At 32.8% G+C, this 18,172-nt stretch overlaps 3 protein-coding genes across 3 annotated transcripts; 2 read left to right on the top strand and 1 right to left on the bottom strand.

The window, feature by feature from the left end:
• Positions 1 to 3,618: 3,618 nt before the first annotated feature.
• On the bottom strand, positions 3,619 to 4,001 carry LOC106759128 (50S ribosomal protein L33-like). The gene has a single exon (XM_014642131.2). It carries the CDS (start codon positions 3,857 to 3,859, stop codon positions 3,686 to 3,688), a length of 174 nt encoding a protein of 57 aa, XP_014497617.1. The 5' UTR covers positions 3,860 to 4,001; the 3' UTR covers positions 3,619 to 3,685.
• A 244-nt stretch (positions 4,002 to 4,245) lies between these two features.
• On the top strand, positions 4,246 to 5,183 carry LOC106758238. The gene is made up of 3 exons (XM_014641180.1): positions 4,246 to 4,443; positions 4,526 to 4,614; positions 4,736 to 5,183. The coding sequence occupies exons 1-3, from the start codon at positions 4,246 to 4,248 to the stop codon at positions 5,181 to 5,183; spliced, it is 735 nt and encodes a 244-aa protein (XP_014496666.1).
• A 6,878-nt stretch (positions 5,184 to 12,061) lies between these two features.
• On the top strand, positions 12,062 to 15,839 carry LOC106758237 (amino acid transporter AVT1D-like). The gene is made up of 11 exons (XM_014641179.1): positions 12,062 to 12,255; positions 12,687 to 12,976; positions 13,174 to 13,388; positions 13,658 to 13,681; positions 13,787 to 13,967; positions 14,046 to 14,268; positions 14,525 to 14,660; positions 14,808 to 14,973; positions 15,444 to 15,487; positions 15,579 to 15,641; positions 15,744 to 15,839. The coding sequence occupies exons 1-11, from the start codon at positions 12,062 to 12,064 to the stop codon at positions 15,837 to 15,839; spliced, it is 1,632 nt and encodes a 543-aa protein (XP_014496665.1).
• The last annotated feature ends 2,333 nt before the right edge of the window (positions 15,840 to 18,172 follow it).

Genomic DNA, 18,172 nt, shown 5'->3' with positions numbered 1-18,172 from the left:
AGTTAGGGCATGTTTTTCATTTGTTTTTGCTGCATTTATAATGTTGTCCAATTTAGAAATGTAGTATTCCAATAGCTTTTTAGACTTCTATTTTACATACATGAACTTAACAGCCACTTCATGATTGCTAATTTTAGGCTTCTATTTTTGCTGCATTTATAATGTTGTCCAATGTAGTATTTCAAATGCATTGCTGCCACTTCGTTTTTTTTTTTTTTTGAGATGTCTGATTATCACAATCTGATTAGAATGAAGAAAAATGTGAATGACAAGTAGCTTAAAATTAAAATTATGTAATTTATTTTATAAAAGCAAAATCGCTACAGTTTTATGATAATGAAATTTTCTATACTGAAATTCTAATTAAAAAGGCACATATCTCAATAGCTAGTTAAATCTTGTAGTAAAAACCGGAAAAAAATGTTACGAAAATTTATAACATTGATTGTGTTCTTTTTACCTTTTTATGATAATAGTATCTAGGAATGGTTTAATTAAGAGATGTTGATTTATTTATCTTTTACTCATGTTCAAACGTCGTATGAGGTCTTTTAAGATGTGTGGAAAAAAGTGCTTATGTTAAAAAAATTAATTATGATGCATTAAAAAAAAGTGTTGGGAACTTATTTAAGAGGTATCCAAAAATGATTTGTTTGTTCATATATTCATGAATTAAATTTAAAATTCATTACAAGTTAGTGCTTTCCTCACCTCCATTAAGAAATAAGATTATGTGTTCAATGGTGGCACTGATAAGTTCGTGTATGTAAAATTGCCTCATTCACACAATCAACTTCAAATAAATCTCGAGGATTAGATTCCTTGTTGATTGAATCATGTTTTCTGCCATGTAATTTATATTATTACCATTGCAACATATTTTTCTCTTATTGATTGAATCATGTTTACACTATTAATTTCATCATTGCACCTTCAAGAATATGGCATCAGGTGGTTCTGGCCCACCTCTTCCACCTTCAGGAAAATCTGATAAGGGGAAGGGGAAGAAATATGTAATCAAGTTTCTTCCGCATTCCAATAATGAAATTGGTTCAAGCAGTCAGGCAGCTACCCCTACCTCTACCTACACTGGTACATCTGTTCCATCTCCATTACAAGTTCCTGGCTTGACTCCCACTCCACATACATCTACACCTACCTCTCTTCCATCTCCATTACAAGTTCCTGGCTTCACACCCACTCCATACCAATTGCATACTAATCAAATGGCATCACTCTCTCCCAATGTTGGTTCTAACCCATCAACTCCCACAAATATTGCACCATCGCCTGGTACAGTGGATGCAGATCCACATTCTAGTTCAGCCGCCAATGATGTCGAAGAAGGTTCCAACAGTCGTCCAATGATTAGACCCGTTGGAGGAGGGTAACAAAAAAATATCTCTCAATTAATATATATATATATATATATATATATATATATATATATATATACACACACACACACACACACACACATCATTGTTGTATTATTCTAATGTTTGACTTTACTTTTGGTTTAGGTTTTATCCTACAAGAATTGCATCGAAGGTAATCACAGCTACCATCAAGTAACAAGTTGATGAGCCATGGATAACATGGGGAGATATCCCTAAGCCAACTAGAGATGTTTTCTTCGAACGTTTTAAGGTACACAGTTTTATAAATTAAGATGTCATTTTAGTAGAGAAATGTCATCACCCAACTTCCAAATCATTCATAGAATACCGCTTGATAAGAATTAATCCTCTCATGGCTTTATATGTCATATTGCTCTATCTATGATACATTGTTGATTGCTCTGATATGTTATTGATTGAATGGTTGAATGCTCTGATATAAACACTAATAGGATATTAGAATCAGAGTGAGAAGAAAAATATTTTATTGCATTTATGGTGACTGAAATTAGCTGCAATGATGAAATTAGTCATGTGAAAAAAGTAGAAATTAATACATGAATATAATAAAATTAGAATACGGTTTATCTTTATTGAAAGTTTGGTTAGGTGTAGTGGAAAAATAAGATGATGAAGAAGAACAATTGGCAGGATGTAAAGTGTGAGAAGTGACAAGAGAGGGGGTTGATAAATAAGCAGGTTCTTGGACCTTTCTACCCATCTATCAACCAAATAGTTTTCTACCCATCTATCAACCAAATTAGCAGTGCCAATTTTGTTTGGTAGATATATGTATACTTTGACCTTTCTGCCCATCTATCAACCAAATAGTTTTCTTGGAATATCATAAATTCATAGAACATAGTTAACATATGGTATTGTTAATGTGAACTTTTGTACACTAAAANTTGTTANCTTTTAACTTCTATTTAAGAACACATGGGATATCAAATAGACTATGATATCATCCACTTCCATTCTTTCTCAGATTGGAAGCTATGGATCAACTTATGTCCCTCAAAATAGAATCTTTCATTCAAAACTAAAATCTCTACATAATTGAGCTCATNCGTAATTACAATTCCAAACCCTAATATTACGCAAACTAACTTCTAAGACCCTTACTTCAGCTGGCATAGTAATCCCAAGAATAAACAAAGCAAACAAACAGAGGGCCAGTNAGACTGTGAACANAAGTTTGACACAAAAAACGACAATATTAAAGGTTGTATTGAAGTTGAGCAGTTAGAGTGTTCATTCCAGATTGAAAATGGGTATAAGCAATTTCTACCCAAAAAACAAGGCATAATATGCACGTCAGAATTCTTACCTTGTCAAGAAAAAATTAACTTCAAAACATTCTCCAACTCTGACAAACATAGACAGAATATGAAATGGAGAACAGAATTCAGTGCAAGAAGCTCTGTACATCTTTCATTTTTTTCATGTATTAGATAGTTATTCAATAACCCAGTAGGCTTCAAACTCCCAATGATGAAGAAAAATTAGCACTGCTTATCATGCGGGGAGAGACTAATGCCCCCAATACCCAGTAAAAACACCTCACACTCAACTATATCACAGTTATCATAATTTTACAACCAAAATATGACTATTTACCAGAGAAGCGAGTATTAAGCCATTAATAAAGTAAAATAATTGAATAAAGATCTAGTAGAAGTCACTGACAGAAGAGGACTTCTAGACTGATTCCTCAACATCAAAGACTTCATTTTATCATAAACAATTCTCTTTCCCTTTCAGAAGTATTAAAACAATAAATCAGAAAAATAACCCTTTATCAACCACTATTTTTGTGTGTAAAAGCAACGAACCGCCACTGTGCAATTGTAATTTGTAAACTGGTAATACTTCATTTTATACAATCATACCTCGCCTTTCTCACTTGCACTCAGTGCCACTCACTCACAACTTCTAAAGGAATGTAGAGGATATAGAAAACTAGAGAACTTCTCATTATTCTCTAAAAAAACAGAACAGAGAAATATATATAATTTTGGCTTCCAACCAAACTGTTTGCTAAACCAAAATTAACTACCCAACATAATTGCTCTTTCAATTATGTTCTGAAACAGTTGTTACAAAACTCTAACACAAAGCTGCCACAATCGTCTCTTATTTAGGTAATTTCCTAATCTTAACCGAACAAATCTAACGTAGAACTACATAAATCAAGGTAAAATCAACAGAAACATAGAAAACCCTTTGAGAAAAGTATAAGAATGATCTAGTTAAAGGGGAAAGAAGCCATACAAGGTACCCAATCACTTCATCTTAGCCTCTGTAAACAGAACATGACGATTAACCCTAGGATCAAATTTTCGAAACTCAAGCTTCTCTGTGAACTGCCTTGGCTTCCTCTTTACATAGAAAAATCCAGTGCCAGCAGTAGACACTAGTTTCACAAACATCTGAGCCGTTTTCTTCTTGTCACCCATTCTTTACTCTTTAAAGAGATATCACTATCTATCACAACATAAGTCCCTCAAAATAAATTCTTCCATGTTGTGATATGTTTCCATGCTCTCTGATACACATGTGTAACACAAAAGATTTATATCCTGCTTTTACACTTTGACACTTATATGGTTTACATCATTGAGTTATGACTTATGGAAGTCTTATATTAATCATGATTGATCTTGGATATAATAACATGCTTTGATATACTAATGACTTATGATATAAAGATTTTCATCTTCAATTCTATTTATTCAAACCTATTCTTTGTAATATAACAGAGAAAGGTTTCATGGAATGCTGATGATGAGGAAAGAGTAAAAAAAAAAAAATTCACTCCAAGGCATCTCATAAACTCTAAGAGATGTATAAAAAAGCTAGAACTCTAGGAAACAAACCTAATTGGCTGGGGGATGATACTTGGAATGCAGTTCTGGAAAAGTGGAACATGCCACTTTATAGACAAAAGTGTGAAATAGCTAAGAAGAATCGGACATCTGAAAAGGGTGGTTGTTTACACACTGGAGAATCTATTAGCGTGCATGAGCATGCTATTCGTTTGGTATGTAACTTGTACATTTTATTTCTGAAATTTGTAATCATAAACTTTACAAATATGTATTAACAACTCATTTTGTTTGCAGTCACAAGAGCTTGGTCGGGCTGTGCATGTTGATGAAATATTTCAACAAACACATATTCGTCAATCAACAGGGGACTTTGTGGATGAAAGGTCTACGCGGACCCATGTAAGTTTCTATTAACTGTATCACATTATACATTGTTGGTTTTCAAACCTTACAATATTTATTCCTTTAACAAGAAAAATTTCAAGAAAAATTTTCTCAAATCAGATCTGAGACTGCATCCGTTGGTGGCTCAACATGTAGTCCCCTAGACCCTGCGGAGGAGGAGAGATTNAGAAACCAATGTTGGTTAGATGCTGCTGGTGGAAGATACAAGGGACGTGTATATGGCATTGGAAATGTCGGTTCCAAAGATGATTGTGTCGATAGTTACATCCGACAGACACAAGCATCTTCTTCCACTCAGCAACCAAATTCAGAAGAAATTGATAAACTTAAATCGCAGGTACAACAATATGGCCAACAAATTCAAATGGTTCAGGGCTTTCTTGGTGTCCTCCTTCCATTCCTTCCACCTTCGGCTGCCGCAGCTGCACAACAATTTTTAAACTTTCCAAATTCTCAAGTTCAAAATGAAACACCTAATGACCAGCAAGCTCCAAACCAGCAACCACCAAATCAACCAGACGATGGAAATGATCATATGCGTCATTAGACATTTTAGAACTTACTTTAATTATTGTTGAACTTACTTAGATGAAAGCTTATTAGAACTTACTTTCATTATTGTTGAACTTAATTAGATGAAGCTTATGATACCTGATGGAAATGTTTAATATCCTACATATGAATTGTATGAATGGATTAAGTGTATGTCAAAACTTTATTACTTTTATATGACAATGGACAATGTTTAATATCCTGCCTATGAATTATATGAATTGTGCTTATGTATATCCAGGTCTGCATATGAACTGTGCTTATCAATTGTGAATGGTCAGCTGTGTGTTTGGAATGAACTGATATACAGAAACATCCGTATATAACTTATATAGGGAAATATCCGTATATAAGTTATATATGAAAATAACCGTATATAAAGTATATACGGAAATATCCGTATATACCTTATATACGGAAATATCCGTATATAACATATATACGGAATTATCCGTATATACGTTATATACGGATATTTCCGTATATAAGTTATATACGGATATTTCCGTATGTAAGTCTACCTACGAGGGTTTTATATACGGATTTTTGGCCATATATAATCCGTATATAAACAAGTGTTATATACGGATTTTGAGCCTTATATACGGATTTCGGCTGTAGATAATTGAGATTTTTCTTGTAGTGTATTTTGCTATTTAATTGTGTTACATGAAGTGTACTTAAACTGTGATAACTGTGATATATCTTTTGCTACTTTGTGTTGTATTTGATTGTGCAAACATGGTTGGCTATTAATCATGGTTGTGCATCATAAAAAAAGAGGGAGATTGTTGAGATTGTTGACAACACAATTTCTATATCAATCTAGTTTTTGATGATGACAACAAATTGCTTAATAACACACACATGTTGTTGATGAATTACATGTTCTTATGCTGATTGATGATGACAACATCCTTGAAGACTGTTGATTTGATTCTGGCTTGGCATCGTAAAGTCTGCTGGTTTTGGACCTGTTCTGATTACAGGGGATAGTTCATTCTGAGGATTGTTCAGAGTGGTTGGCAGATTGCAGAAGAGGGGATATCTTGCTGCATTTCTTGTTGTTGTTTTTGCCTATATTTTGGTTAAGGGTTAGAGAGGAGATTTATATTTTTGATGTGGATGTCTTCTATAAATTCCTTGTTGTAAAAACCGCAACCATTATAGTGCATTTGCTTCCTGGGTTGGAAGGACACTGGATGTAGGCATTGTTGGCCGAACCAGTATAAAAACACTGTTTGTTTTTCTCTATCCCTGCAGTTTTACTTTAGATTCGACTTTACATTCAACGCAGTCAACTACGTTTTTCCGCTGCATACTAATTTTCATTATTGGCATTACAAGAAAGTTTGGAAAGTTTCATACTTTGATTACAAGATTACGAAAAGATTTTGTTTTTGATAAAACACCAATTCACCCCCCTCTTGGTGTAAAAAGAAGCCTACCTGTTTTCCAATAGTTTAGGCCTAAGAGTCTCTAGGGAAACGATACTCGAACTTACCGTTTATTTTTACTTGATACAATTCGGTACACTTACCGGATTCTTAACACCTTCAAAGAGTGGAAGAGTGTGTTGCTGCGACTCCTCTACCAAAGATACAAAACCTAAGGCGTCTGGGTCCTTTAAATTGAGTGAAACCAAAAGAAAAACAATGCTCAGGCCCATCTCGCTGGCGATCAGCGCCCAATTTAGGGCGCCTAGGCGAGCTGCGATACTAAAACTGGCGCTCAGCTTCACTCAGAGGGCAAGCAGGTGTGGTACTTCAGGAAAAGTGGCACTCAGCGCCCCAAAAAGGGTGCCCAGGCGTGGTGTGGCAAAGCTTTGGCGTTAAGGACTCCTAAAAGGGTGCTCCGGCTTCGTGCGCTCCTCCTTTCCGGTGCTTTTCCAAGTCTTTCTTAGTTCCATCTCCTTGGCACTTTAGCTCTACTTTCCGTATTATCTCATTTCCTGTCAAAACATGGGAACTTAGTCAAAATATCATTAAGTTCAATCTCAACTCTCTTATTCACACTACTTAATAGAAAAACATGATTTCAAGCAGGTTTCTAAGTAGAAAAGGGTGCATTTAGTATCAAAATTACATCACAGATAACGATGTTTTCAACTGTTATGAACGTGATTGCTATACTGAGAAAAATATTGATCACGGAGTGCTAGAAAGGAAAGATTCAAATGTTTGTTGAGAAAGTGAATCACCTGCTTCTGTGTTTTAGGTTTTAAAACTTAGCAAAACTAAATTTGGAGGGAACAATTAAAATTCATTTTTGCTCCAAAACTTCAACTTAATCGATTTAATCCATATTTTAAATTTTTCTAAAACACAGAATCCATAAAACTAAGATTAATAATCGATTTTATTAAGTCAAGAGTCAACTCATGTTTGATAGAGCATTTCCAGAAACAGATACATACTCCAGACATATTCGACCTCACTTAATAGAATCGGTTAAAAATCAAGCAAGATGATTTTCACATAATACAATTAGTCAATCAATCATTTGAGAAACATTCATTCAACAAGCAATCACACAAACAATTATTATGCATGATGCAATGAAAATTACAACATTTACCACTTGTAGAATCTCAAGAATTTATGAATTCCTAGTGGTAGTTCTTCCTTGAGTTTAATACAGCTCCAACAACAACTACTACCCTACAAAATAGTTAAAAGTTTTTTACGCTGGTATCCATTTGAATTTGGGTCCTGCCTTGTCAGTTGCAAGAGGTTGTTCCTTGGGAATCCATCTGTATTTTCCTTTTGGAACACCAACCTTTCTATAGTAGCAATTTCTAACATTATGACCGATATTGTTGCAATAAAAGCATGCATTAGTAACAGGTTTACTAAAATCAACAAATTTCCTTCAATTAGTCCTATTACTTTGAGCCTTATAACCAATTCCTTGTCGGTAGACAACTCTACCAGAGGCTTTTAGCACGACATCTAAGTTTTCTTTGCCCTGTGTGAATTTTACTAGAGTACTAGTCATATGTAATCAATCTTTTCAATGTCTACAAGACATTTGTCACATTCCTTTTCAACTATCTTTGTTTGAGTTTTGACTATCTTAACAGACTCCAAGGCATTTTCTAATTCCTTTTTCAATTTTTCATTTTCCTCTACCAGATTATTGATTCTATATTCATAATCCATTTTGTCAGAGGTTAGTTGATTTACCTTGTATTGAAGTCGCATAGCCTCTACTTGAATTTTCTGAAAAACGTCTAGTAGCATATTGATAACGGTTAAAAAACCATTATTTTCATACTTGATTTTGATACAAAACACACCCTTTATGACCTAGAAACTAGCTTGAAATAGTGCATTTTGTCTTAGTTAGGTTATAAGAGAGTCAAAGGTGGTTTTATGGGTATTATGCTTGGTTTTCCTTGTTTTGACAGGACTTAACGAGAATTGAATGAACGATATTGAAGTAGGAAGGAGTTGGACTCAAGAAATGATGAAAAAAGGTACAAATGAAGAATCGCAACCACCGCTCAGTGCCAGTTCAACATTGAGCACCAGCTTTGCTGAAAAAGACTTTGTCAAATGCTTAAGCGTTAATGCTGAGGGAAGAAGATAGAGTCACGCCTACTGCTGAGCGCCAAAACCAGCGCTAAGCGGTGGCTTCTCCAGTAACAGCACTGTCAAACGCCTGGGAGTGAATGTTGAGCGCCCCATTTGAGTGTCGCACCTACCGTTGAGCGGTGAACCCAACACTGAGCGTTGTACTTTGGACTTGGCCCTATTTTCTGTAATTTTTCACAACTTATAAATATATCAGTGCGACCCTTAGAGGTCATCTTTGGATAGAAAGGACGCAGAAACACCTTCATCACTCCAAAGAGGCGGATTTTGGATGCTAAAGCTCCGATTTACAACTTTTAGGGTTTTATCTTTCATTCATTTCATTTATTCCAGTTAGTTTCACCATGTCCATGGTGAACTAAACTCCCTTATTGTTGGGGAACGATGTAATCTTATTTGAAACTCTCTTATATTGAAATTCTTACTTTATTCATATGTTGTGTTTGTCATTTGTTTGAGTTTTTCCTCCGTTATAATTCATGCTTTGTTTAAGACATTATTCAAACGCATAATCTTTGATGCTTTCTATATGGACACGTATAGTTAGGTCTAGACATGAGGGTATTCTCTTGATAGCAATATTACCTAGACATAGGAATAGGAGGATCAATTGCCTAAAGCTTCTGCGCACATGTAATGCATGAATAATTGCTAGGGAGATTAGACATAGTAAACTAGTAATTATGAGTAGGCTCTTTTCACCAAGACATTAGGATTAGGGTAAATTAGAAAGTGGCATGAACATTGATAACAAAGTTGAAATTAGTAAGAATAGTAGATATTTGAGAGTGGATTAGGATGAAACCATAAACCCCAACAACATCATTCATTCATATCGTTCAACTGTCAATTGATCAACCTTTGCACGCATTTTATTTTCAGTTTTGCATTTACAACTCAAATTGTCATTTATTCAAGTCTTATGAATTCAAAACATCACACGAACGTTTAGGCCTAAGAGTTCTTTGGAAGACGATACTCGGACTTACCGTTTCAATATTACTTGATACGATCTGGTACACTTGCCAGAGACTTAACACATATCATACTTCAAATTCTTGATGCCGAGTTAGTCGAGACCCAGGTCAAGCTGAGTCGGTCTGAACTCAAAAGAAGCTAATTTGGTCGAATCCATGATGGCCCAAGTTAAAGATACCAACATTCAATCGAGTTTATGCATGTTACATTGATTCCACTCAAACTAGAGCAAGATCACTTGCAGTTGAGTTTTTGACAAAGTCGAATTATACTCGTGTTAGCCTAAGACATTTGGCCAGGGTCATATAACCCTAAGTTAGGTTAGGCCTAGTCTAGTCAGACCCAAGTCAAATTGGATCGACTCAAACCTAGGTTGATCCAAACTAAAAAACCAAAATATAAATTTAAAAATATAAAAATTTTCAAATTCTAAGTGGAATTTGTTTTTTAATTTTAAGTAATCTAATAACTTTTTGAAATTCTAAAATTTCAATTTTCCAGAAATTTTCGTATGCAAACAATATTATCATAAAACATTTCATATTCTCTAAAATAATTACATCTAAGAATGCTTTATCCAAACACACTTATCGTGAAAATAATGAAAGCAAGACAAGGCATAACCTATTTGATTGAGACCTAATCAATCCAAATAATTCTTTCAACATTGAGACGAAGTTATATATTTAATATCCATAATTACAAATTTATTTACCATCGTTAATTAGATCAAACTTAAAGTCCGATACTGAAAACAACTTAAAAGCTATCAATGATGGTTGCGTACTAATTATAAAAATCTTTGAAAAACATTTCAAACTAGTTCAAGCCTTCTAATTTTTTGTCATTTTAAAAACATGGGATATGAATAACAAAACGATCATATTATACAATAACATTATTCTAATTAAAGCAAAATGTACAGAGGAAGATAGATCATATATAATAAAATCATTATATGCTTTAATATTTCATTATGTAATGGAACTCAACAATATTATTTATTAATAATTTCTTTAATTATAAAAAAAAAATGAAGATATCTTAACTGAACAAAGATATTTCATTATGTAATGGAACTCATGCCATTTATGAATTTAATAGCACATAATGGTAATTTGAGACAAAATTGTATGAAATACCGATAATAAAATAATTACTATATTATATTTCAATAAAAATAAGAAGAAATATTCTCTGAACATATTTTAATATATGTGTTCATTTTTATTACAAGTGTTTAAGTTAATCACTAAAGAATTAAAGAGATTACATGATGTGATCTGAACTTAACTCACATAAAAAAAAAATTGACAAAATTTTTAATCTAAAATTTTAAGATAATAATTTATATACGTCTTCTTCGTTACAACTTATGGTTTGAATTGAATTCACATAAAATGTTGACGTAATTTTTAACTCAAAATACAAGTCAATAAATTTATAACTGTTTTTTTCTTATATGATCCTCAATTTTTATATTTCTATTGGAGGAAAGATTTAGACATAGACTTAAATTAGAAAAATATGTTGATTCTCCCAAAAGTTATATTGCATTTTATAAATAATAAAATGCAATATTTTATGCAAATAAAAACAATGAAAAATATTTTCTCAACAAAGATATTTTCATATATAAAGAAATCATAATTTTAATAAATTTAATAACTGAGAATTGGAGATCAAATATTAAAGGACATACCAATAACAGATTAATTACAATATTGTATGGTAATAAGAATAAGGAAATATCTCCTTCCAGCAATCATATTTTCATATATAATGAAATTCATGTCAATTATAGAAAGAAGAATATTTCTTACCTTAACAATAATAAAATTCATGAAAGTATAGGACTTTAAAACATTCTTCACAATGAAGGAATATTTGTTCTAAATTTAATTTCTCCTGGTTCATTAGCAAATCCAAATTTTTTTTAGTTTTATTTTGTTATGATTCTCTTCTCAATTGAATTTTTATCTCCACAAAAAATTTTAAAAGAAAAAAAAAAGTTAAATTTTGATCCATAACCGTCCCTTGTGTGATTTCTATTCTTAACAAGTCTCTTTGAGAGTTGATGAAACAAAAGAGATCATAAAAATTGGAAGCAAATAATCATCACAAGCTATCACCCCCGTGTAACTAAAACTGTCACGCTAACATAGTTCAGAGCAACCTCAACATTTGTGTTGATCTCCTTCCATTTCAATTCTGAGAAAATTATAATCATATCAAGTTTTGTTTGTTTTCTCGTTCATTTTGATACACGTTACAGGAAAATAATACGTTGTCGTATAACATGCAAAGGGGTAAGGTGAAGCTAGATGAGGATCTACGTCCTGATCGTGAGGATGATTTCCAAACAGATGATGAAGAAAATCAGGCACAAAGGGTGTTTGAACATTTGGATGATGATACTGATTCAGATAATTCACCTCCTTCACCAAGTTTGTCAAACGATGTTTCCATTATCTCTTGGCCTCAAAGCTATAGGTACTCCTTCATTGATTGTTAATTATATATGTGTTTTTTATTATTATTGAGTGGTGAAGAATCTTTGTATCACTTTGTTATACATTCAATTCTACCTGTTTGCTGTTCTTGTAAGATAATTTGTCTTCTGCTTTTGAGTTCTTTTGCATTGGTCTCTTTCATTATTAACAAGTGTTTGCATGTGTGGTTATATAATGATGTGATCACTAACATTTGAGAATTTATGACGAATGAATTTTAATCTGAATATGCATTGGAATGTACCTTCATGCATGATCTACACACATACTCGTACAGAAATCAATTGTTTCCCATATGACATGAACTTAGAACAATAGTAACATAAGAGAAATGTAAAAGGTTAGAAATAGTGAAAAAAATCATTGTCTATAAACATTAAAGTACTTAATTCCTTTGTTCATTATGAGCAGACAATCTATGGACATGTTAACTAGTGCAACACCTCCTGGAATTAATTTGTTAAAGAGATTTGGTTCAGTAGGGAGAGGAAATTCTCCCATTACATCATTCAAGAGATCTCAAGAACACCAAGAGGATTCTACCTTATCTCTACCCCTTGTTTCTGACACATGTGGATTCAAACAAGAGAATCGTCTTGCATCAGCACCGCGCCTGCAACCACTTAGCAGTGCAAAATTTTCTGTGGACGAATTGCCACCGCCACATGAACAATGTTCATATACAAAATCAGTAATTAATGGTGAATATAATCTTCGTTCCACAGTTCTTATATAATTACTAACTGTAGTTGCATTATCCATGTCCTCTACATAGGTAATATTTTCACTTATTTAGTTACTTATAAGCTCAATTCATTACCAAAGGTTATGGTTAAGTTTTATGCACAATAATCCTCACTGTGTTGACTTACAGAATCTTTGTTTTTATTTTATGAAGGAACCAATATACTATGTGGAATAGGACTTCTTACCACTCCATATGCAATAAAAGAAGGAGGGTTTCTGAGCCTTGCAATACTTTTAATGTTTGCTATCATGTGTTGTTATACTGGGATGCTACTAATAAAATGTTTAGAAAGCAATGATGGACTCAAAACCTACCCAGATATTGGCCAAGCTGCTTTTGGAATTGTTGGTCGCTTGGGGATTGCAGTGAGTATAATAGGGATTGCATGCAAGCATCAAATTGTATCTTTCAACAGGCTCCTTTATAAAGTGGGAAAGTGTCAAGTAAATAATAGTCACTGATGAGAAAAGAGATTATTGATTTTCTCGTCAATGATCAATTACTTACTTTACTTTCTCTCTAAAGTGAGTTTCTTACTTTAGTGAAGCCAAACCAACTTCTCTAAGAGCATACACAACATTATTGTGTGAACATAGAAAGGAAAACTGACATATTTTACTTTGGTTAAATGCAGATCTTTCTATACGTGGAACTTTTTGTAAGTGCAAGAGTTTGATATGAATTTTCAATTGCTTTTAAACATACTATTTTGCTTTATTTATATTCTCATACATGCTTACGTGTGAATAGCTCTTATGTGTAGGCTTCTTGTGTTGAGTATATAATACTAGTCAGTGATAACCTCTCCTCACTATATCCTAACACCCAGATGAAATTTGGTGGGATTGATTTGAATTCTGAAGAAATTTATGCCATCACAGCAGCAATTATTGTTCTACCAACAGTTTGGTTGCGAAATCTAAGCTTACTTTCTTATATTTCAGGTATTTGAGCACCACTGTGTTGTATTTTATAATTCTCTTTCAAATTTACTTGCTAACAAAGGTTGCCTTTGTGCTCAGTTGGAGGAATATTTGCAACAATACTCGTTGCTCTTTGTTTGTTTTGGGTTGGGACAATGGACCAGGTTGTTGGATATAAGCCAGGAAAAAAAATTTTAGACTTGGCAAGCTTACCTGTCTCAGTTGGTCTCTATAGTTTTTGCTTTGCTGGCCATGCTGTTTTTCCTAACATCTACTCTTCTATGAAGGAACCATCCAAATTCCCATCAGTGTTATTTGTCTGGTAGGTATGAAATCTTCAGTAAGATGTAATAACATACTCAATTCACGTGCAAAAAGACTAAAAAGAAATTCATTTATGATTACTTAAAATTTATCCATGCACAAGTTAAAAATAAATAAATGAAAGAAATAGAAAATTTTTGTTGATTAACTTGTATAAGTTAATTTTAGTTTAAAATATTTTAACTTCTTTTTTATAGAAATGTTTATGAAAAAGTTGTTCGAAACAGACCTCTTGATTAACTTCCATTCTGCAGCTTTGGCTTTTGCACTTTCATGTACATGAGTGTGGGAATAATGGGTTACTTAACATTTGGTGACTTAGTTTCATCTCAGTTTACCTTAAACATGCCTAAAGAATTATATGCATCGGAGATTGCAACTTGGACAACGGTAAGAGAAGAAACAAGTTTCCTTTTTTTCTCTGTTATTTTACAAATTTGTAAATAATAGCTGATGGGTAGAATATTATAATTTTTTTATGCCCTTTTATTTATTATTTCTTAAATGATATATTTAATGAATTTCTGTATTTTATAGGTTGTGACTCCATTGGCAAAATATGCCTTAACGTTATTGCCGATTGCATTGAGCATAGAGGAACTAGCCACCTCTCCAAGACTAAGATGCCATGCTATGTCCGTTCTTGTCAGAACAACTTTAGTGATTTTAAGCTTACTTGTTGCTCTCTATATTCCATATTTTGGTTAGTATTGACACATTTACCAATATTATTATTATTACCTTTGTGTGAATAGTTTTTCGCTTATTTGATATGTTTTTTTTTTCATACAAATACTTGTAGAAAAAGAAAATAGAACTGAAAATGAAATTATTAGATTTTTATTTTTATTTTTTCTTCTCCTATATGATGGAAAAATTCCATTATGATATTTTCTTTATGTTGTTTTTTTTTTTTCCTTTTAATTATGGCTTCCGAAGGGACACTTTTGTTTTTTTTTCGTAAAAAGCATATTGTGGGGGGTAAGAAAAGGGAAATTTGTATGTAAAGCTGAAACCTTTTAATGTCAACTTTGATGGGTATCTAAAACATATGCCCACTTGTATCCTCCACTTGATGCTCCTTAAACTGATTATTAAAATTAATAAAGCTTTGACACATTTCAAACATCATATACTTTTGTTGTTTGATTATGCCTATAAAATTTATTGCAGGTTCTTTGATGGCACTAATTGGTTCTTTCTTGTCAATACTAGTTGTAAGTTCTCTAGCTTCCTATTCACTTTTCTAATTATTGTAATTTATTTAAGCATATTAAATATTTAGAATATTGTAATGTTTCGAGGCAGGCACTTATTTATCCATGTGCATGTTTCCTCAAGTTACATAGAGGGAGATTATCAAATGCGGAGGTACAAAATCATCTCTTTATTCAAATTATTATTCCTTTAATATTATGACATGAAACTAATATAATTTTCATGTTCTTTTTTTTATTTTTTATTTTATTTCAGATAACAATTTGTGGTATTATAATTGTTGTTGGGCTAATATCCGCTTGTATGGGAACATTGTCAGCTGTTTCAAAAATAACTGGGGAAGGGGACTGACTAAGTAGTATTGGTTCCCCCATTTATACTTTCTATTGTCAATTTTTGGTACAAATTATAAGACTTATTCATACATGTATTAGTCATAATACTTAGTTGTGAGTTTGTGTTTCATAGTTTAAACGAATTACAATTTGTAATCCATAAGAGATGGGTTACGATTCGTGTTTTCAGATCTTTAGTTTGAGTTTGTACAAACATTTGCTTGTAATATTTGTATGTTTTGTACTCTTCTTAATATAAATGAATACACATATCTTAAGGTTTCGAACCACTAACACTTGTCCATTAAAATGGTTAAGGATTATTATTAGTTCTTATAAATGTGACAATCTTTGTTTTTAATTTCTTAAAAAAAAAAATTCATAAAATTGACATAGGCAGTGATATTTTCACAAATGGAGGACAAAAAGAAAATTTATTATGGATAACAAAGCCTGTACTCAAATTTTGTAAGTATAACATAATAGGAAGCTTGTATTTCGAATTTATTATCAATATACATACATATATATATCAATTATGATTTCAGACGAATAAATTTATATTAAATCAAATATATAGAATCCATTTTAAAATATTACTAGAATACGAATTTTAGTTCAATGATTAAAAAAATATGAAAGCGTATTACATTATTCTTTGTAAGTACTTTTACTTTATATGAATTTCAATTACAAATAATTGTAACAATGGTATAAAAATTCTTATCGATTTTTCACCTGGTTTAATTTATGTGATTTAACCACTGTTCAAACAAGGATATTTCCTTTTTAATAATAAATTCATATACTTAAATATTACAAACTATGTTTATCTCAAGCATTTGACACATTTCATCAAATTCAAACATAACAACTCAATTTCAATCTATTCACAAGGTATATTAAAATGTAAGTGTAAATGATTAATATTAAATAGTTTTAATATAAATAGTTTCGTCATAAACGAGTTTCATTTATTTTAAAACTCATATCTCTATAAACCACTTTTCTAGAGTTCTCGGATTTCTTTCTAAAGGGTTCTTCTTCCCTACTTGTCTAATTGAAGAATCGACACTGTGTGATTGATCCTTGTGAGTAAGTTGAGTTTTCAACCCTTTTTCCTTCAATATAGGCCTTGATTAATTTACATGCGTTCTTTGAGTTTTCAATTTGAGTCTTTTGTTGATCACTGGTTCTAATGGTGTATCCTGATCTTGTTTCTGTTATTCATAGCAGTTGATAGAGCTTCCTTGGCTTTTGGAGCTGTTTTAGTATCCCTAGAGCTTTTTGGTCATTTGTTAGGTAAGGGAGCTAGTTACTTTGTTTTTAACTAGTCGTCATGTTTTAATTAAGTTTGTTTGACTGTATGATAGTTGAATTGAGTAACTAAGTTGTTTCATGAAATTTGATTTGTTGAGTTATTGATTGAAATAAGAAATGCTGAGTTGCTTATAAAAGTGGTGTGGTGTGGTGAATTGAAAATCTGATGAATGATGTTGTGTACTTGTTATGCAGAGGTGAAAGTTTTTTTATAAGTTTCATATGGTAGTTTGGGCTAAAAAGGAGGTTTTCTAAGTTTTTCAGTTGTTATAGAAGAAATAGGTAGTTTTTCGCCTAAAAAGGAGGTTTTGATATGTGAAAAGTTAAGATAATGGTTATCATCAACATGAGGCTATCCAGTGTGCTTTGTCCTCACTCGCACACTTTCTGAGAAAACTTCCCAAAAGGTCACCCATCCCAAATTACTCCAGGCTAAGCACGCTTAACCATGGAGTTCTTATGGTTTAGGCTACCGAAAAGCAAATGCATTTGTTAATATGAGTAGCCAAATAAATTCCTTTAAGCTATCCTTCAACCGTATAGTCCCATACCTATACAGTCTCTAGATCCCTCTCATTTCGGTGTATGTTCGATTCATCCATGTGCCCCTTCCACTGGAAGCCTGTTAGGAGCCGCTCCTTGTTTTTGCCTCTTGCACCGGCAATCACTCCCCGCCCTCGTCAGTGCCAGGGTATCACATGCCCACCAGCTTCCACTTGGTTCGTCCTCGAACCACACCGTATTGGGAGAGGCTAGGCTCTGATACCACTTGTAACACCCCGACAACTTATAGGGAATGTTGACTGCCCCCACAATCAACACGAGGCTTTCCAGTGTGTTTTGTCCTCACTCGCACACTTTTCGAGAAAACTTCCCAAAAGGTCACCCATCCCAAATTACTCCATGCTAAGCACGCTTAACCATGGAGTTCTTATGGTTTAGGCTACCGAATTGCTTTTCGGTAGCCTAACCCATAAGAACTCCATGGTTAAGCATGCTTGGCCTAGAGTAATTTAGGGATGGGTGACC

Source organism: Vigna radiata, chromosome 4 (genome assembly GCF_000741045.1).
Source record: "Vigna radiata var. radiata cultivar VC1973A chromosome 4, Vradiata_ver6, whole genome shotgun sequence".
Taxonomy (NCBI): domain Eukaryota; kingdom Viridiplantae; phylum Streptophyta; class Magnoliopsida; order Fabales; family Fabaceae; genus Vigna; species Vigna radiata.
This window is presented reverse-complemented; position numbering and strand designations above follow the sequence as displayed.

What these genes read in the sequence shown, in the direction of transcription:
- LOC106758237 (XM_014641179.1), top strand. Translation starts at nt 12,062, where the DNA reads ATGCAAAGGGGTAAGGTGAAGCTAGATGAGGATCTACGTCCTGATCGT. An exon ending in TACAAAATCAGTAATTAATG is followed by an intron (nt 12,977 to 13,173) that starts GTGAATATAATC and finishes TATTTTATGAAG; the next exon opens with GAACCAATATACTATGTGGA. An exon ending in GGAGATTATCAAATGCGGAG is followed by an intron (nt 15,642 to 15,743) that starts GTACAAAATCAT and finishes ATTTTATTTCAG; the next exon opens with ATAACAATTTGTGGTATTAT.
- LOC106759128 (XM_014642131.2), bottom strand. Translation starts at nt 3,859, where the DNA reads ATGGGTGACAAGAAGAAAACGGCTCAGATGTTTGTGAAACTAGTGTCT.